Source organism: Taeniopygia guttata, chromosome 1A (assembly GCF_048771995.1).
Source record: "Taeniopygia guttata chromosome 1A, bTaeGut7.mat, whole genome shotgun sequence".
Classification (NCBI taxonomy): Eukaryota; Metazoa; Chordata; class Aves; order Passeriformes; family Estrildidae; genus Taeniopygia; species Taeniopygia guttata.
Window position 1 is genome coordinate 31,518,874 of NC_133025.1, and position 21,976 is coordinate 31,540,849.

At 37.1% G+C, this 21,976-nt stretch overlaps 1 protein-coding gene across 5 annotated transcripts in view; it reads right to left on the minus strand.

Moving 5' to 3' along the window:
• Positions 1 to 21,976, minus strand: part of TAFA2 (TAFA chemokine like family member 2) — a 184,006-nt gene that overhangs the window by 38,051 nt on the left and 123,979 nt on the right. For all 5 annotated transcript variants that reach the window (XR_012053126.1, XR_012053127.1, XR_012053119.1 and 2 more), the window contains one exon: positions 12,208 to 12,314. Coding sequence is in view for 1 of the 5 variants with exons in the window: in XM_041711861.2 (XP_041567795.1) it covers positions 12,208 to 12,313 (106 nt within the window). In the remaining 4 variants the exon portion in view is untranslated. The remainder of the gene's footprint in view (positions 1 to 12,207; positions 12,315 to 21,976) is intronic.

A 21,976-nucleotide genomic window follows, 5' to 3' on the forward strand; every position in this document is an offset into this window, starting at 1 on the left:
ATTTGGCATTTTCCTACATTTTTAGTGTGGGACATAATGCTGCTTAAGTGTAGACTGTTGTATTCCTAGAACCCAGCAGAAAAGCAAATTAGTTTCTATCACTCCTACAGACCTGTTCTAAAGATAGATTTTTAGGAGAGCTTTTCTGGCAGGCAAAAATAGACTGATTAGTGGGGCCTTTTACTTCCCCCCCCCCCCCCCATTTTTTAGTACGACAGTTTTAAATGGGAGCTCTTCACAATATATATTGCATATCTAGGTTAAAAATGTTCATTAGGCTAATTTGCACTTTAAAACAGAAACAAGAGCTAGAGTTGAGAAATATATTTCCTTCAGGAAAATCATTATTTTTAAAAATACTTTCAGTAATTACTGTCAATAGTGTCCTATTGTCTAAACAGACCAGCATTGTTTATTTCAGAAAGATGAAAAAATAATGAGGCTAAAATATTGCCTATGATGAAATAAATCACATGTACTGCAAAAATAAGTGTATGATTTTCATGTGCCATTGAGAGTATTTTAATTTAGGTTTGCTCTCACTTTCAGAAAAAAATATGAAACACTTAAGTTCTAAAGGCCTTTAACACCAACAAAAGTTTCTTATATCTTATCAGTGGAGGCCTTAGTTCAAACTATAATATTTTTGTCCTTTGCTATTTCCAAAAATAGCTGATTCTGAATATTTTTTGATACTTCTACAACTAAGAAACAGCTGCTCTAGAGTATGGCATTTTTATAGGCAACAATATGCAGTGCTCTTATGTTGTGGTGTGTTTTTCTTTAATTTGACATTTGTTCTGTGTATGATCAACCCCCCCCCCCCCCAATCTCCTCCCCTCCCTCAGTTGTCAATCTTCCCAGGCTCTTCCCTAACCCCCTCCTTTCCAAGCTGTCAATCCTCCCTTTCCCTGTCCCTTTCCCCAGAACATTCCCTGTCACTCCTCCTCGCCTCCTCCCCTGCTTCCAGAGCATTCCCTGTCTATTTAGTGAGGCTCAGCACCCTATTACTCCACTCCCCTGTTTCCCCGGATAGGTTTGTGATATGTTAGTCCCTCCTTAGACTCCTCCCCAGCCCTGCCCTCATTGGTTGCTGTTCCTATAACCCGCCTCTTGAGTTCCGGTATAAAACCTTTGTTCGCCGTCCCCAGAGGGTCTTGGGGCTTGCTGAATAAAACCATCCTGTCCACCCCCAAGTCCCATGTCGCCTCCGTCTGTCCCTGTGCCGACAACTGGGACTGCAGAGCTTCACAGGGGAGAGGCCGCCCGTTCTCTTCCCTCTCGCCGCCCAGCATGCCACCGCTCGGGGTATCACGGCGAGAGGAGCTGCTCGCGCGTTACAGCACTCTTAGTTTGCTTTTTTGATTTTTTTGGAAAGAAAATTTAAAATTACATTGGTTAAAAAATTATTTCTTTTTCCCTAGCACTTGGAGAGAAGTACTGAACAATTTACTTGATTGCACACTTATGAAGGAGAATATACCTACCTGCCCCTCTGGTGGCTATGCTCTTTTCTTCAGTCACGTTCCTCTTTACAAGCAGGAAAATCTAATGACAGTGATGGTGTAACAGAAGAAGGGTGGAAACATGTTCTGTCTTTAAATCTCTTTGCAGAAAATGCATCTTGCAATTTGCAGGGCAAAAACTGAAAACTCATGAAAGCCATGAGCTGAGACCACTGAGCCCTCTGTAATGGGGTTCCTCCTATTTCCCCACTTTTTAGCTGTTTGTATCCAACCCCATCTTCTTCCCTAACATTAGGCAGAGCGCAGAGTGCACTTCATTCCTGCAATCCCCCTGGAAACATTTCCAGAACTGGTGATCATGTAAACTATACTATGAACAGGAGTGGCCTAAGGAGGATAAAAAGTTAGTTCTTTTCTCAGATGTGTCCAGGGCACAGCCTCTGCAGGATGCCCTTTGTCTTCTGCAACACAACTTTCTAGCATACAGTGCTTTGTTACAATAAAGGAGAAAATAAGGACCATTTACTTTTCATAACTGAGATTTTCTGGATTTTCACGTTTATAAAACATACACACAGACATAGGAAACAATATTTTAACTCTCCTAAGACAATTCTTAATCAAAACTAGCGGGGAAAAAAAGAAATTTAAACATCTTTCATATGCACAGTATGCAGCAGTGTAACAAGATGGCACAAAATTACTCTTCCTCCTTCCTTATTTAAACTTTTATCTTCTCTCAGATATAGTCATTTTTGCCCTTAATATCTCTGGCAGATGTTCTGGGGTGAATGAGGCAATTAAGAATCCAAAATTCCCATTTCTTCCAGATGCTTCTTTTCTCAATATTCACTCACTGGATATATATTTACTTTCCTCTCTTCACTGTGTAGCAGTTAGCACACCTTCTGGGTTCCATTTCACAAAATTTCCACAGTTAATCTGACACATGCCAATACATCTTAGATGGAAGTTTAACACTAGTAATATTTTCTTCTATCAGTAGCATATTATATACATAATATACATATTATATACATAATAGAACAAAATTGAACAAAATTTTAAATAAGTTGTTTACTTAAGAAATATCTTCATTGTGTTTTTCACAGGTAGAATACTGTCTGCTATCTGTCTGATTTTTAAAACTTTGGTTTTTCCCTCAGTCTTTCAGCTCACTGAAGGAATCTAATGATGGTTTTGGTCTTTTCTATGATCAATTCTATTCACTGAGAAACAGCTACAGGCTGAAGTGGTTCATGCTTGCTTCCCACTCATCAGACACATACATAGCTTTGGGCGCAAAACCTGGATCTGGAACAATTCTGACCTTCTCAGTAATTCAGACAGCTCTCTCTCCTCTCATACACAGCTCTGGAGCATAGACTCAGCTGAAGCAAATATAAAAAATACAATAGCACAAGGCACCCAAGATTTGCATTGGTCTTAACAGAATACCTTTATTGTGTGTATCCTTTCTGCAGCTCTGCATTCACCCAAAATAACACAAAAATTCAGTTTTATACTTTAGTCAGTCAAGGGCACTTGATATTGAAGCCAGAAGTATTTTGCAAAAAGGAATTCTAAGTCTACTGCATTTACTTGAGAACAATTTGAGTACAAGAGTTATACAAATCTATGGGGAAAAAAAGAACAAGACAGACTTGGCAGCTCCTGCCTCAGCCTCCTCATCATTACAGACAGAATTCTTGCTCAGCCTGGTAAAAGAGAGCTGCACAAGGCAGACTGCTCTTTTATGATTTTCCTTCTTTCTGTCATCTGAATCCCCAAGCCAGCCTCCATCCCTCAGTAAGTGTGCCATGGCTTTGCTCCCATCTAAGTAGAGAAGTGGGTTTCTCTTGGTCACAGTTAAATGGTACTTTCACACTCCCAAAGGGATGGTCAGAATTTCACTACTATTTCTTTGCAAATTTAACAGTTCTTCCAGACTTTCTCTGTATGCACACAAACACCTTAAGAGCTGCTAACAAGAGGATGGGGCCAGACTCTTCCGTGGTGCCCAGTGACAGGACAAGGGGCAACAAACAGAAACTGAAACAGGAAATTCAATCTGAATATGATGAAAAAATGCTTCCCTGTGAGAGTGTGTGAGACTGAAATGTTACAGTTAATGGCTTAAACATTGCTATGAAGGATATTTTGCACCAAGGGTCTACACATGATCGAAGTGGCACAACAGAACCAGAGTCTGTTGCAAGACACAGTGGCAAATTTGTCTCCCCCCGGAGAGTCACCAGGGGGTTCCCACCTTGCCTGAACATGTATTAATCCACTGAACTCTGTTTTATGGGACCGTCACCACCAAGAAAACCAAAAGAGGATCAATAAGACACCAGCAGGTACCATGGAATGCTGTCATTTTCTGCTTAATCTGTCCCTCTGTCACTATTTTTCTCTCCCACTCCTTCCCCACATTCTGCCTTTTTCTATTTCTTTCTACCTCGCTGTCTCTACCTCATATTTACTGTTAAATAAAATCCATACTATTGACTTCAACGTATAGCCTCATTTGCACCTTAATTCAGGCAGAAGCATCTCTAAAATTTTTAATTAAATTGGATCATAACAGGGTAACAGACCATTGGAACAGGCTGTGCAGAGAGGTAGTGGAGCCTCCTCTGGAGATATTCCAGACCCACCTGGACACAGGCCTGTGTAACCAGCTCCAGGTGAACATAGATGATCTCCAGAGGTCCCTTCCCACATCAACAGTTCTCTGATTATTTGCATTTTTGCTCAACAAGGAGAAATCGATCAAATATAAAATCCAGGTTTAACAGCTAAACCTTTTTTAACACAACAGAGTGACATTTGCAGAATGATACACAGATATAAATAAATCTGTCACAGACCAGATTTCACTGGCTTCTGAACTGCAAAATTAGACTATTTTTTAAAATTAGAAATAAAATAAGTGCTTTAGAAATGTATTCAGACATTATGACCCTGATATAGGAGAAGAGCTTTTAGGCAGATGAAGGAACAACATCCAAACCAAGTGCTCCTGCTAAGAGACTTTACAAAAGTTCCAGAAGCTGTCCGAAAGGTTGTAAATTATTGGATATAGGAATTCAAGGAAGAATTCACAGTTACACTTAAAGCTTGTGTTCTCATTTTTTGAAAGGAATGAGCTCTGAAGGCTGTTTCAGAGAATCTAGAAGAGATGCCTAAAATCAGATATTGTGGAAAATTCCCTGAGTTTTCAGTTAGTTTTGAATATCACCACTATTTGATGGAACTCCCATAAATAAATTATAAGCATTTAAAAACTGAAATGGTCCTTGTAAGCTATTTCAGCAGTGATGACCTTGTATTTTTCTCCTTCATATAAGTCTCTCATACCTCTTACACATATATGCATACATATATACATTGTCTTCCAAAAAGATTACAAATTTTACAAATTTGCTTTGAGTCTTTTATGGTTGGACTCACAATCTCAAAGGCCTTTTCCTACCTAAAAAATTCTATCATTCTATAATTCTCTCTATTGTAGAGGAAGACTGCCCCAGTGAGCCTTAAAACAGTAAATTCCCACAGGCCCCTGGTGAACAGAACTCAATTTTTTGTTCAGAAAGAAACTTTATAAGCCACAAACCAAAACAAAGAAAATATTTTTCTATGGATACTTTCCAGAACAGCTGACTGCTTCTGAATGTTTCCTTGGCACCTGTATGACTAAAGAACAGCTGTTCTAAAATATGACATTGTACAAGCAAGTAATTACTAACACTGTTGTTGAGTAAATTCAGTGAAGAGTGTCAAGAGAAAAGGGCACAGACTTTATACATCAGCAGCAGAAAATTAATACAAATAAAAATAAGATTAACATATGCCCTGAATGTTATAGAAATAATCTCTACATGGGATGTGCTTTTTCAGGCACAAACCAAACAAGCTGAGTGTGTGACATCCTTATATAAGGAAAGCTCTTTCATAACATAAGGATTCACATTCTCGGAATAACCCAGTGGACTTTTGCTACCAGCATTAAGTATTTATATAGACACAGAAAATGACATTTCCTCAAAAGTTTTACTTGTGTAAACTCATCTGATATTTGCCTTCAAAATTTGTAACAATTGTCCTGTTTACACCTCCTATATTATATATCTGTAATGGAAGGATCTTTTTAAAAGACAGTGTAGCCAGCACACTCAATGAGTAAAAATGTTTTCAGAAAGAGGGAAGGTTCTGGAGAGTGAGCATGGGCAAGTGCAGTAATGTCGCTGCCTTGCTGTGACATCATGCTCCACGATGTATCATAGGTGCCTCCAGATCCCTTTACAGTCCTTCTCTTCCTTCCTGATCACAGCTGCACCTAACATCTTTATTTAAGACACTCTCTATGACATGATATACATTTAGGCAAATTAAAAATTCAGAATATAACTGCAAGAAAATAATATTTTAAATATGAAAAGGCTAACAAAAACATACATTACTATGTGATACATTAATTGAGCACTTAAAATGTTAACAAAAAATAAAAATTATGATCAACAGATCCAAGAGAGTATACTGTGTGACAATTCATTTCATATTATTTTTATGATTTTAGTAAAAACTATGGCATGAAAATGTAATCACTCTGTTTTCCTAGGCATAAGAACAAATAAATCTAGCAGAATGTATTACTCAGTACACATAACAACTCTACTAAAGGAATTTGAGACCAAGAATATAAAACTGGAAAAGTGGGTCTAATTCCAGTATTAGGGAAATGTCAACATTTACTCATAATAGGAGCAAGTAACAGAAGAATAAGCATATTATCAGTAGTTTTTTTCACTCCTAAGATCTTATAATATTTTCCTAACAAAGTATAGAAACTGAAACAGAAATTAGCTAAAGAAACATTTGAATGGTAGGACAGTTATCTAAAGGCAGATAGCATTAGTATAAATGAAAATATTAAAAAGTTTGGAATTTGAAACTGTAAAACCAACTATATAACTTTTAACTTTTACAAGAATATAAAGTTTTTTGCAATCATCTTCTTTACTCCACAATATAAAAATCTGAATGTATTTAATAAAACTACCCTGGGTACTTACTTGTAGAAAGTTAATAAAAATTTGGCATAGGGATAACAAGACCAGGCCCAAAAAAAAGAACCCTGTCTTTTTCCTTTTCTCAGAAAAACCTCAAGAAGCCATACTACTTGCCAAATATAAATAGAAATATATTTAAGTGATCAGTATAAGGGAAAATGCATGATGCAGCATAGCAACACTGTAAATTGTCTCTCCATGGCTGCTTCAAGGACAGACAAGATTCTCAACCAAGGTGATGGTGGGAATGGGGTAAAAATGAAGGCAGACATTTGCTGTGATGGAGCTGGCAGCATAGGGAAGAAATAGGCACAACTCTGCTATTGCAGTGATTTCTGCACCCACGTCCTAGTGAACCATCAGAACTACTGGCACCTTAGCAATAATAGATTCTTCTTCCCTTTGAATCCTGGCAGAAAGCCAACAAATGTTATCTCCTGAATTCTAATAGATATGGTATTAACATTTTAGATTGCAGTGACAGATACTGATACAAAAGTTTTTGACTGACTGTTCTATTTTATCTTCAAGGAAATGGCAATTTTTGGATTAGGTTCTGATCCTGATGACTGAAACTTTCAAATCAAGCTCAAGATAGATAAGAACATCTAATATCTTTCTTCCCTATGCCTGCTAAAATAACTATCATCTTCCTTTGTTTCTATACTTAAACATTAATTACACTTAGAATTAGGTTAGTGAAAGCTGCACACAAAGCACTCTCATTTAAAGAATTTATCTCTAGGCCAAATTTCTACAAGAGATAAGATGGTCCATGTTTGAGACAGCAAATATGACAAAAGAGTTTTTGAATAAGCAGCACTGACAGAAAAATAATACATGAGTGGATGTGTCCATCTAGTATTTTAATAGACCCTACACACTAGTTTCCAGCTCACCTGGCAGCTCCAAACGCGTCCACACACATTCCTCTTCATGCCTGCAACTTCCCTCATTTAAATATTGGACATTTTATTTTCTAATTCCAGTAAAGAATCTGGGAATATGCAGAACAACCCTTCTGTCCTTTGACAGATCCACACAACCAGAAGGTGAATTTATGAGCAGGGTCAGATCCCTCAACAAATGTACAGGTATTTCAAAAAAGGGCAAACTGAGGAAAACACAATACTGCATCTTCTTACCCCTTATATTAGAGCCCCCACAGTGGAGCCAGGAGACCTGAATTTGGTGTCCTCTGTAGCTCACAGCTCAAACCAGGTATCTTATGCCCCCAAAGAATGGCATTACCTCCCATGGGCTCACTCAGCTCACTCGAAGGAAAAGAGGGAACATGCAGCTCTCTAGTGGTTACTTAGGTAGAAGAAGAAATGTCTTATATCTGGTTTCTGTACTCTGCACTGAAGTTACTTTCTCTTTTTAAAACTGAATACAACTGAATATTTCTGCGTTATGAATGTCGTCTTCTACACTGTGTAAAATCCTCAGCAGAAAGGACAAATGTAAAAGGACTCATACTAAACCACTATAACCTCATGATGAAGGTATTTCTACAGAAAGGTTGAACACTTCAGAGATCTCCCATGTAATCACTGGGGCTATTCTCTAGTCTTACCTAGACAGAGTCTCCAAACATTAGGAATGTAGTTTCTTGCTTCTCATAGTCATACCCATTCCCAAACTCCAGGCTCATCTGGCACAGGCTACATCACAACACTGGCGCCAGCAGTGCTCCTGCCTCAGCAAGGGAGACCCATACAAGAAGGGTGACCTAACCACCAGCTTTAGGGGCTCAGTGGCTCCTTCATTCAGCTGGATTTTGGAACAGCTCCTCCTCTGCAAGGAGAAACCAAAATTCATTATCTCCTTGTGAATATAAAGACATTCCCTTAGACTTTTAATTTAGTGCAAATTCACAAATAAGTAGCAGCAGCAATTCTGCATCTCATATAATAATAATAATAATAAAATAATAGTTTAATTTATCTATATAATAGGCATCAGATGAATAAGTTCAGCTTCTGAGGGACTTTTTAAAATGAAAATAAATTATCATGATTTTTCATGACTTATCATGACTTTTTGACTTTTCATATAAAGTCAAAAAATACTCAATTACTTATCTACCTAGAGTGTTTTCTGGTTCTATAACAAATTCCTTCTGGCATGTAAGCATTCATCAATCACCATATTTTTAAGTTACTTCTTATTTTTTCCAGGATTTAAAACAAATGTTGACCTTATTGTTTTGCATTTTGAGAAATATTAAACTATACTTGGATTCAAAAGCACTCTTCATTAGAATATTTTATTGCATTTTCAATGTAAAAAAAACTTAGTGATCAAAAAGTTCACAGATTTATGTATTTTGAAAGATTTTCTTCATTTTAGGGCAGAAATTTTGTGTCACAGTAGCCTATTCTCTAGAAAAGACTGCTTATAAGAGGGATATTATATTTTTTTCTCAAAAGGACCACTTCAATACTTGACACCTTAAACATGGTTTGTGATAGAATGATCATCAAATCAATTCATGCTCCCTATGACAGAAATAGCAAAAAGGCAGTGATGCTGAACTGACGCCTGCCTGCCATATCTGCCAGCAAACACTGTATGTTTGTACTGGCTTGTTGGCTTTGCAAGGGGTAGCAATGTGTAGGAGGATGAGTCTTTATCAGTTTTTCAACTCATACACTTGACAACATCCTTTTGGAGATTGTTATGCCTCTCTCCTCATCTGTACCTACTGCAGCACAAATGCTTCTGGTAGTGCGTGCTGACTCTCAGGTGTTTGGGTAAGGCACCCATCACCATGGCATCAGGTTCCACAGCAAAATGAAACAAACAAAAAAAAAGGCAGAGTTACTTGGGTTTTTTTACACAAAACAGGATAAATGGAATATTAGTATATGCACAGCCAGGAATCTCACTGAAGAACTCGTAATCCTGTATGCAGGGAAAAGAGCAAGATTTGTGTTGTTTCAAACACTGCTTAACATTCTTAGCTCTTGGACTTACTGTCCAGAATTATGAAACTATAACCATCAGTCAAGACAATGGGAGCAAAAGTATCCTCAAGAGAAAGAGGGGTGGATTTGGCACCCACACACATTACACTGAAAAGATGTAATCTGAAATCCCAGTTTGTAACCCTGTTGCTCAATTGGTCCTCAGAGCCTTGTTTCCCATGCCCTGCCTTGGCCTCTATTTTTCTTGCTGCTGACTTGGGAGTTTTCATTTGTGCCATATCCCAGAAATAAGCACAACAAGCCTACAGACAGCCTGTCAGAGGCATCTGTTTATATTCCTCCTGAAGTCTGCCTGGAGAACAGAATGCTCATTAAACAATTTTTCACACACTGATGATCTTTTTCTTCTTGTACTTTTTCTTTTCTTTAACAATAGCTTTCTGAAAAAGAGATGGGTTTGAAAGTTAGTGCAACTACTGAATAATATGAGTAAGTCAATAGGAAAGTAAAGATTTTTTTTTAAATGCAGATTATTGATTTTTGGAATTGTAGGGGCTCCTTCAAAGTCATTAAGGGTTTGTCATGTCAATATGTTAGTAAGGACTTCTATAAATTAAGATTAATGATGCTAGAGATAATTATTGCTGAAAAAACTTACATGTTTCTCAGTATTTGGAAACCCCACACAAAGGTGAGCAGCATCAAATTCTTCAATTTGCCTTAGCTCCATTTTTGCCATGAGAGCAGGGGGTGGATATGCTATGACAATGGGAATTCAAATTCCCAGTATCTTTGGAAATCAATGGTAATTGAGCTACATAACTCTGATTTTTGCTTTTTTAAAAAATCCCCAATATAGTGAGTGTTGCTGTTTTACTAAATCCATAAGCCAAAATATTTCTGATTGTTATTTCTTTCAAAAAGAAATTGAACAGGTAAAGTAGCTGCTTTTCCAAATTAAACACTCATGTCATGCTTCTCAATGTTATTTTTTCCTGCAAAACTTCTTCATATATTTTGCTAAAAGCATGAAAAGATACTAAAAGCATGAAATTAAAGAAAAAAAGAGCTTTTTGTTAGCTTGCAGGAATACAAAGTCCCTACAGCTAATAATCTGATTTTTAAGGGGGGGCCATTTTTTTTAAATCTATAAAAAAATATTCCTTAAGTTACCTCTGCTCGAAGGCTGAGGCTTAAACCACAAACACTGTCCAGGTAATCAATGGTATAGTTCTGCTGGGGTTTCCCTCGCACAGAAAATCTACAATTGGTAGTAGATTTTCTTTTCTCAATTATGAAGCACTAAATTCCAAAATAGTCCTCATGGTTATAATTTGCTTCTATGAAATACATGGTGATAGGTTTTACTCATGAGTTTTCCAAAAAGTACAGCAAGTATACTATGGCAAAGTTTGAATTCCACAGAAACAAACACTGCTTGACCAGCTGTTGCGCATGGAATAAAAATGGTCTGGATATCGGCTTTTTGGGTGTTTAAAGAGAAATAATCAAAGCAAAAGAATTCTGAATGCAGGCCAGGATATCTTGGCTCTTTTCCAATAGACAACTAAACTGGGAAGCCACAGCAGAAATCTGTATTCTGGTTTGGAGAGCAAACAAGGCTGAGAAAAAGGCATCAGCACCATTCATCTCTGGCATGACACCCACCTGGTGGCCTGCAGGACCACATCCGATTCTGTTTTGTCTGCAGTCGAATTGCAATTTGTACAAGACATTGCATAAGTGTCTCTGCATCCTGAAGTCCTTAATCAGTGGGGCATTTTGAAGAAAGGTATCTTCACACAACAGAAAAATATCTAGCAGTTTGACATATAAAAATACCTGCTCATGAAATCCTATCATCAGAGTGAACATTGCAAAATGTACATGGAACCAGAGAAATTAACTAACTGGGGCTTTTTGGAAGCCTTCCTCTGGGTTTAACTCCTTAGCTTGTGGTAATGTTCATGTCCCACCCTTGCTTTATCCAGGTTGATAGAGTTTATTCTGATCTTGTATAAGCAGAGAAACAGCCAACAGACACTATATGACGATGAGAAATGGAGTTCAAAATCCTGTTATACTGCAGATCTCATTTCAAGTCCTATTAGCCTATAAGAAGGCATTAGTTTGTTAATCTGGAGAGTTTGTTCCTTGTGTTAGGATTAACAGAAACACACATGGAAAAAAAGATCTTTTTTACAATATTAAATGATCCATCACAGCTTGTGCTGGTATGTATACATACATATTAAGGGCTGGATGACCAAGAGGAAACAAATCTCACATTGCCACAAAAAGTTTCTGCTCAGATGTTAGGAGCAAAACATAGAAATCAGACAATACTGCAAAGCAGCAGTCTTTTTTTGATGATGAAAAAATCTCATTCAATACACATTATCCATGAAGTTAATCTTGGTAGATAACTGCACACAGAAGCATCATATAAGCTACTAAAAATTGTTTCTTTCTAGGGTTCATTCCAGACGTTCATTTGCATTATATATATCTGCTGATATAACCATTTTTATGAGACAAAGAGTACTCACTATTTTTTTTTATTTTACCACTCTTTTTTAGCATTTAGTGAAATGCTAATTCACTGATTAGTGAACCAGTATCAGGAGACACAAATACACATAAGGAGAAAAGCTTGCATAGACCAGACCCTTCTGAATTTATTGGTGGAGATCACAGGTACAACAACAGTATGATAAACAGAATATGATTTCTTACCTTTATGATGATTTGCCCCAGATGCTAATTTCCCCCACAGCGTTACAACAAATATTATTATTAGCAGTTTTCCTTTTGTTGCTTTCTGTAAGTATCTCTTATTCATCCTGAAAACAAAAATACACAAAATTAAATACTTATCTTAAGATTTATTAAAAAGACATATTTTTCTTAATTTAAGGTGAATTGACTAAGTTTTTATAAGTGTCCAGCTCACAATCCTAAAGTCTTAAATTCTGCTTACCTCTAAATGAGGTACATAAAGCAGCAACATAACCTCCCACCCTGGTCGGAGAGCATTCCTCCACCCTAGTGTGGAGGAATCTCCAGGACCAGGAGATTTCAGCATCATCATTTCTCTCAGGGCACAAACCTTGTTCATAAGCACAGCAGACTTCAAAGCTGGCAAGAAGGATGGACCCATGCATCTCTGAGCAGGTTTTGATAAACTGAGCAGTTCCACTACTGTGTCTGCAGCCAGTCATGGCAGTGCAGTTATCACTGATCATACAGTGGCGTTTCTAACTTTTGGGATTGCAGCTCTTTTTGGATTGTGCCCACGAGTCCTAAGGCAATAACAGATTTGAATAGACCTTCAGTTCATGTCCCAGTCCTCCTGCAGAGAAATCCTGTTAGGAAGACTTGAATGGTTTGGAAACATGACGTAGAGCAGGGCAGATTCACTACCCTCTCTCCTCACTACCTTTGGGTAATGAAAAGATCTGATTTACTGCACCAAGGGAAATTGCACAGAGCTCCCCTCATCTCACTCAGTGATGCTTTCACTGTGACAGTAAGCCACCAGAGTGGCTCAAGCACAAGATAACACATGACTTATTTCTCAGTAACCTCCTCCAAAGACAAAATACCCCTCCACCTGCCAAAAAGACAAGTTCAAGCATGTAGGCTCTAGTGCTGAAGGATTACAGTTGTGCAGAGAGTGGCAAGAGGTACAGTAATGTCCTTCTCTCACTTCTTCCCTGTGGAAGAATGCTAGAGGTCTGGCTATGAAACAGCTCTATGCAATGGTCATGTTTCTGCTGATAGGTCAATAGAAAAATTATAACTATTTCAAACCATTTTTACTAGAAAAGCTGAAAATTTGATCACTTGAACAAAATTGCTGTATTGTAATACCTGGAACTAGGCTGTTTTTCTGAGCAGAAAAAAATGCATTGCTTCATTATGGTCGCACATTTGTCTCCTATTATGCTCATAAGAAACCCAAAGGAATTCAAGTGCATCTCTTCTCCTCTGCTTGTGTACAGTGCTATCTTGGACAACCACAACTCTGAAATGCAGACTGCTGTAATACAGATTTAACCAGTAATATGTTGAAAGTCCCAAATCGCTTTCCACTTCTTCAAAACAATTCCTCTCCTTTCAGCAAATGTCTTTCAAATATAACACCACATGCTGATAAGGCAACACACACCCCACAACTCCACTTTTGACTTCCAGAATTGAAACCAGACCACTTCCCCCAGAACAGCCAATCTTGCTCTCCAGGAGATTGATGAGGAAGCTGTGTGTAAGAAAACATGACTGAAACTAACAACCCACTGAAGAGTGCTCCAAACCCTTTTAAACATGAATTCAGAGCAAACAGAGCTCAGCATTCTTTTACAGAAGTCACACATTTATTATGTGTTTCCCAGAGGTTTAGATATCACATTTATCAAACAAAAGGAGAGAGGAGTAAGCAAGTGCTGTAGCCATGATGGTGCATGTGCTGCTGAAAGCCTGACTGATTAATAATCCCAGCAGAGATCACAGTGTGCTGTGAACCACTCTAAGGTCTGCCTTCTTGCACTGACTCCAGTGCCTTTGGAGTGTAAACTGCATATTCATCAACAGCTCCAGGTTTATGAACCATTCAAAGCTAAAGGGAAATACATTATTTGTCACTGTAAATAAGAACAAAAAAAAAAAAAAAAAAAAAAGATACTAGAATGCACATTCAGCATATTCTCTTTCACATCTATCTCTGTGAAAAGAATATGAATTAACTCTTTCACTCTAGATTCTCATACTGCACCTGTTATGCTGCTGGTGCCAAGTCATCTCTCATTAAAATCAAATCTTTCTTCCTCACCTACATAACATTGCTCAAAACCCAGTGGGACTTGCACCATTAAAGCAAAGTTGAATCTAATACAGTTTCTTTCTGTATTCTGCTGATGCCAGATTCCCTCACTGTGCTGTGAGACTGGCAGCAAATGCACATCAAAAAAATGCAAATGCATCAAGAAAAAAGCAATGGCAGGGGAAAGAGAGAAAACCAACCTCTCTGCCTGAGAACAGCAGCCCTCGGGATGCATGGTAGAGTGAAGATACAAACCCCTGCACACAGATGAGCACACCAAAAAGGAGTAAGCTACCACTGAGTGAGGCTGTTTTCTCAAAAGTAATGGAAGGGTTTCGGCTTTGACACAGAAAATCTGGGCTCATTGCCATTGCTAGGTTTCCCAATAATGAGAAAAACTATTCACCACTTTCTGCACTACAAGCCTATTATATTTTTCTGCACTAGTTATTAGTGGTATTCACCTTCAGAAGGACAAAAATCTGAACTTTGTCTAATAGTAGTCCCATAATAAATATAATTAACAGAAAAATCAGTGCAAGGAGCAGTTTGGAACTAATAGTTCAGAGGCCAGCAGAAGAACTACAAAAAAATCCTCATCAGTTAAAGCATTCATAACATACAGCTGTTCAAATAGAAAAAGCTGGAAGATTATGTTAACCTTCAAATTAATTACACTATACAACCTAGACCCAGACCTGTGATGGTGTACATTGTCACTCCCAGTGGTTAGTCCAAGGATCGACAAGAGGCTGCATAAGCACAAATCTGTGAAATTCTCTGCTAGGAGCAGTCCTAATACACACAAGGACCACACTGTATAAATAAAGGCCTAGAAACAAAAAATGAAGGGTTTGTACTCCAAGAAGCTGAGGTTGGGATGAGTGCACATCATTGACAACATGAGTCAGGAGCTAGAAAAGAAGATGAGGACAGAAAGGCCATGAGATATGCTCAGTATCTTGCTGCATGCATTATCACCTGGGCTCTGAAACCCTGATGCTGATTATTTTGTTATTGATTTGCAAAACAGGCACTGAGAAGACACTGGCACTAGGTAGCATTTGACCTCAGCTCTGAACCAACTATTAGCCTCTTGCAACCCTGATCTAGGTCAGGTAAGCACAGCCAGGAAATAAAATTGAGACTATTTCAGTACTGTTATTACACTAACATAACTGGCTGTGATAAGTAGGAAAAATAAGCTCTGGAATGATGTCTGCTTTTACTAGAGGTGATGCAGAGCTCCACAGACAAACTATAGATATTAAACTTCATAATTTTCATTTTTGAGACATTTATTTTTTATTTACTTTCTTTGCTGCAGAATCTCTCCCTGACAGATCCATCCAGCTTTCAATAATGCCACATAAGCCAAAGCTGATCAAAACAGAGAATAGCCATGCTATAGGAAACACCTATATATGAAAATCAATTTTTCACATGAGCTTTATGTGAAACAAAGAATTTCCTTCAGTTTCCAACCTAACATATTGGAAATAAACCCAAGGAATTCTCTGCACTTTCACACAAAAGAGGACATGAAAGTCTGCCATGTTTGAGTTCATTTTTCAATGTGCTTTGAGTCAAGAAAAAAAGAAAGCTCCTTTTGTGGTTCAGGAACACATTCAAAATATAACAAAAAGATGTTACCCACATAATTCAAACAGGCCATATCTGAGTGTGAGATGGCTCTGTTGTGCCCAGCTCTTCACTGACACCATATCACAAGGATTCATTCATAGGATTTGTTACTTTTGCTCCCAAAGATTTCTTTTGCCTGAAGCACACTCCATGAGACCAACACTAGTCTGGTATAATGAACTCAAGAATAGACTATTTTGGTGATTAGTGACAAAAAAACTGCAGAGAAACTGCAAGGAGAAACCATATCTGATGCTGCAGAGGAGTTTCACAAGATGCCACGTCAGTAGAAATCCCTGCCCGTGCCCTCTGTGGCTCAACAGCAAACTGTGAATACACTCCAGTGTCACACAGGCTCTCCTTGTCACTGCTCCACCTCGCTGTCAGCCCACTTTCAACAGCAGATGAGGTCCAACCATTCAGCTGTACTGAAAATGCCATGCACAGATGCGTATTTTCAATGTAGCATCCATAAGCTTTTGCACATCTACTACTTTCTTTTTTCTTTGTTTGTGGACCCTGAGATCAGCCACCTTGCCAGCAGTTCAGAATTAAAGGAGAATCCCATGGGAATTACCTTATATTGTACGACCAGTGCTGAACAGTCTTGCTTTCTGTTTTTATGTGAAGCACAAACTCATGTTCTTTGTTGTTGAGGAGTAAAAACAGTAAGGAAAAAATAGCTTTTATTTGTCCTTTAAAAGCTTATACACAAATAAAATTCTCATGTCTGCTATGAGAAACAGAATTTGTCTCTGTTGGTCCTTGTTTTTCTTTTCTTTACATACAACAGATTCTCTGAAGTTGTTCAAAATTCCTTCATTCCTGCTTTACATATGTGGGAAATTTCACTGTAAGTAAGGTCCATTTCCCTTTTGCAAATACACAAACCCTGTGAATGCAAGTGTTCACAAAGAGATACATAAGCCTATTTCTCTACTGAATCATGACAAAATGCTTAAAAGACAAAAATCTGATAGAAAATTAGTCCCACATCCTCTTAGTTTTCTTTTTATGACAAATATTTTATTAGCTGCTTCAGAAAAAGCCTAAATGAGAAGTAGAAATCACTTGAGACCCCAAGTCTCTTGTACAGAAATAATGCAGCCATTTAAATTATCTTCTCTACTGCATTGAATCGTACATTATTTATTAGTTGTGTTAGTTGCTACATCCCACACAATGCAGGTATTTGCAGTTTTATTCAGCCTTTCCAGTGTAGACTAATGTAGATTTAAAAATGCCCCCCTGGTGAATAAGGTTGCTTTGTAAAAATAACACCAATGTGACCCCTGTGCATTTGCATATATATAAATTCCCTCTATGACATTCCTGTCATGTTTGCTCAGGGAACAAGTAATTTGCCACTTTCATTACTTCAGGTACAAGGTAGCTTGTGAAAATCAATCTTCCTGCTTCATACAACTCAGCCTGTAACAGACACAAAGTGCACTCTGATTCCAAAAGGAAGCTGGGGGACAAGCAGGTGGGCAATGAAAGAGAATAGGCATTTAGCCTAGCAATGCACACTAGTGTCACATAGGAGATGTTGGAAATCCCTGCATACAAAGCAAAAGGGTTTGTTGGGTTTTTTCTTAAAAAAGTTAACAGTTTGGATGTTTGGATAGCCAGAATAAGCAGTCATAGCAAGCTTAGCCCCACTACTAAGAAATATTCAGAAACAGTTAAAGCGCTCCAGGCAGACGGATACATTCGTCTTGTCACTGCTACTTTGTTAAGTATAGCAGTGGAAGCAGACTGAAGATTTTGAGGCTTTAATGCCATAAAGAGGGCTTTTGAAAAGCTACGGTGCTAAAACTTAGGACTCTCAGGCAAATTAAATCTCGACAAAAGTCCTTTAGTATATTATTAATATGTATGCTCATATTTTTCTTTTATTTAAATCACTGTAACTTAAACACGCACTTAAATTTAAGCAATGCAGAAATGTATGTACACAACATGAGTTCTTGGAAACAGATTAGCAAGGGAGCTTTTATTGAGACAGTTTCAAGAAAAGAAAACATCTCAAATATCTGAAAAATAAAAAGTTATGGAATATATGAAAACATGCAATAAACAAAAAAAAAAAATTTCTTCTTTGCATACTTCAATTAGTTTCCCAGCAGAGGAAAACTGTAGACAGATGCACATACAGGTAATTACATTTGCCAATAGTCTCATAGCACTTGGATGAGAAATTTACATATATATTATTGTTTCCAAAATCTGATAAGCATGAATGCTCAAATTGCCAGAGGTATAAAATGCTTTAGGCACCTAGCTGCATTTCATCTCCCAGCTAGAAACACTGAGAGATGATGGAAATAACTTACTTCTCTCAAAAGTTTATGTATGGTTGTGATAATTGTCTTCCCTCTAAACTGCTGTCTATGTTAATGTCCCCTGTTTCCAGATTAACCCCAGTTCTCTGTATACACAGTTGATAGTAATTTTCATCTTCATTAATTTTCCAATACAACACCTGATTGAAAGCAATAAAGAAAGCAAAGAAATTGTAAACAAGAAATGCACAGCCCTTCTAGCCAGGTTCAAGTCAAACGATACAGATGTATTTGAGTACATTTCTTTCTTCATCATTTCACCAAAAAAAGTTCACCTGATGAACATTATTGCTGACATGTTACTCAGTATGTAGAAATTAAATTCCATGAATTTTTGGGGGGTTAGGCTCTAGACTTCTAAGTATTTCTGAAAACTAAAAGTAATAATCTAGCATTAAACCTTCACATTCTATTCACAGACTTTTTAAGTACTAGCATAAAGCATTATGGAATATTTAAACATCCAACGTAGTAAAATATCTTTAAGCTGCCCAATGATGTCCAACAGCTTTGTGAAATAATCTCTGACCATGAAGTGCTCAGTATTAGTGAGTACTTAGGCTACAGTTCTCCTCATTTTCTCTGATATTATCATGCCACTGTAAACTATTTTGCTCCTGGTTTCAATGCTTAAGGGAGCTTTAAGTTGCAGGAGGTATGAGCTATTCACTTAATCATCAAGGCAGCAGTATTTGCTTGTACCTTACATGTGATCCTCCTGCAGATGGTTATTTAAATTTTCTTTATTCATATCTCACTAACCAATCAAAAGCTTAACTGTGAAAAAAAAAAAAAAAAGATAACTGTGCTATGAGCTTTGAACAAAATGTCTCACTAAGATCTGAATCACTAGGTGTACTGTGATTTCATAAAGGCCATTGCAGTGGCAGAGATAAGCCTCCACATCTATTAAGGCATAGAAAGCATCAAATATTTGTGGAGAATGGAAACTAAAGTGCCCATATTTAAAAGAAAGGACAAAAATTATCTGGGCAAGTGTAACCCTATTAGTCTGACCTCTTCAGTTTGCAAGAGCTTTGAAATCTTTGAAAAAAAAGATAAATTAAAGACAGAGAAGTAAATAGAACATAGGATAAAATGAAGTGTTACCAAAGGTAGTTCATGCCAGGCTAACTTGACAGCACTTTTTGATAACTCATTTTCCAGACAAAGAAATGAGGTAGATATAATTTGTCTGGTTTTAGATAAAGCATTTTCTACAGTGTCACTACAGAACTTCTACAATAAGCTGAAGATGCTGTGGATTACAAGAATTGAAAGGTGAATCCAGGAGCAGCAACAGCATGTAATACTGAAAGGGAATATCAGGAACTAAAAGCATTTGTGCTACCAGTTGGGAACTTATCATCTGAAACAACATGTGTAAAACCAATTTGTTTCTTTAAGCTGATCACCAAGAGCATATCAATACCAATATGACATAAGACTGCTATGAAAAAGGCAAATCCTAAAAAATATTAAATGATATGTTTTCAATAAAGACACAGACGAAAAAGTGTGAAGTTTCTTAAACTATCATTCAGAATTGTCTATACAATTCTGACCAGTCATTTTTATGAAAGTGAAATTGAACCCACAAAAAATATGGGGACAGTCTTCCAGTCAGAGGAATAAAGTCTCTACCACAGGAGGAGTGTAAAGAGCTTGGCTTGTGAAGCAAATGAAAGGCTGAAGGGAAACAGAGAAATCAAAAGGAAAGAAACACAGTGCAGGCAAAAAAACATATCCATAAGAAATGCATTAGATGTTATCTTGCCAGCAGGCAGGATCAGGATACAGCTCAGTGATTCCAGGGTCTTGTCTCTATATTAATACCATGATTCCTTTTTAGTACTCTAGTACAGGAACACAAGAACAAGGTTTTTTTTCACATAGAAAACTATAAACAATTTATTTGCAAGTTCATTACTGAAGTGATTGCTTCCATGTCATTTCATTCTCCTCAGAAAAAACTCCTAAAGTAACAGCAGTTCACAGTAAAAAAAAAACTATGAGTGTTCTTACTAATTGCCTGAACCCATATTGTGCTCCATTCAAAAACTAACCATGCTGATGAACATTTGATTAAGACAAATATTCCTTCTTATTGCTTTAATGTCTTCAAGGCATAATTACTATCTCTGTGTCATAGCATTTAAGGTGACCCAAAAAGTTACATTACTATACAGGTGGATTATTCAGTAGAAAAATTTCTTTTTTACTAACTTCAGTGAGTTAAAGTCAAACTGTTGAGGATGAGTGAGTATTCAATAATTAAGGCTCCCTCATTTTATTTAAAACTCATTCTCTTTTCTATCATTTATGTTTTAAATTTAAAATCTTTTTATTGTCATTCTATTTTTAACAATGACAACATGGCAATGTAAAACTGGCAAGCATAACAATTGTCTAGATATGAAGAAGCCTTGTTTCCTGTAAGAGAAGAAACAAAGAAAATGTAGGAAATATGTAGAAAATGTAGAGATGTAGAACCTAAAATTTATGTACTTTCAAGTGCAAATATTTTTAAACAACAGAAATAACTATACATATTAGAAGTATTTCATAAGTGTGGATACCAGAATTTTAAAATCTCTGTTGTTATTAGATCTATTTAAAGTGACTACTGTGTTAAACATAATATTTTTTAATCAATAATGGAGGACTAATTCTGGGATTCTTACATGGATATGAGTATGGACAAAAGCCCTCATTATATTACACAATCTTGTCAGACCTGAAATTTGTATGTTCAGATTTTATTGCATAAATATCCAACTGAAAGTTAATTTTTTTTAAGATCTCTTCTGTCAAATAACACTATGACAGACCTCTGCAGATGAGCAGGGAAGCAGGACTCAGACTAAGTTCTACCCTGCTATTTTCATGACAATTATATCTGTCAATAGGCATAGTAGCACTTCTGACAAATAATTGTAGGTCTGAGCCTAATCTATATTTTATACCTGACTCCTACACATTTTGTGCCACACTTGAAAGTAAGGGTTCAAGTGTAAATAAAAATGACAGGTTGCTCAAATCACAGAAAAATATGAAGCTTACTTGTGCAATGACCAAAAATAGCTCTAACAGCTGACATAACACACTAAGAAGACAGGAGAATTGTCAACTGGGAGTAAACCTAGGTGAAACACAATTGGAATACATTCATCCACTCTTTTAATGTCAAGTCCTAACCCATACTCATTTGTCACAGCCACTGCAGGCACCACCTTCAGAGAAAAAAAGTGAGATCAAAGTTAGACTAGACTCTTCCAAAATATGGATCTGGTATGTAGTGGAAATTTTTATTCCTAAAGGTATGCATTGAAAAAGACTCTTTTCATTCTGAGAGATGCTAAAAGAAGGCACCCAGGCTGCACAAACAACTTTCAGCCACCAGCAGGAAGTAGAACATGAAGTCCAGCAGGTAATCCAGACAAAGTGCCTGTACTCAGCAGAGGTATGCCCACATAGAAGAAAATAAAAATTTTTCATACATACAAATTAAAAATGGCTTTTTTTTCTCTCTCTACAGGGTTTTATCAAATATTAGTGGGGTTTTGGCCCTGGCACTTTATCTAATCTGTTACATAGACTATAATAACTAATGCTATCTTTAGAATCATCCATATGCGAGACAATTTTGACTCTTGGTCTCTACTTCCTTTTCAGTATTCTAAAGCAATAAAGT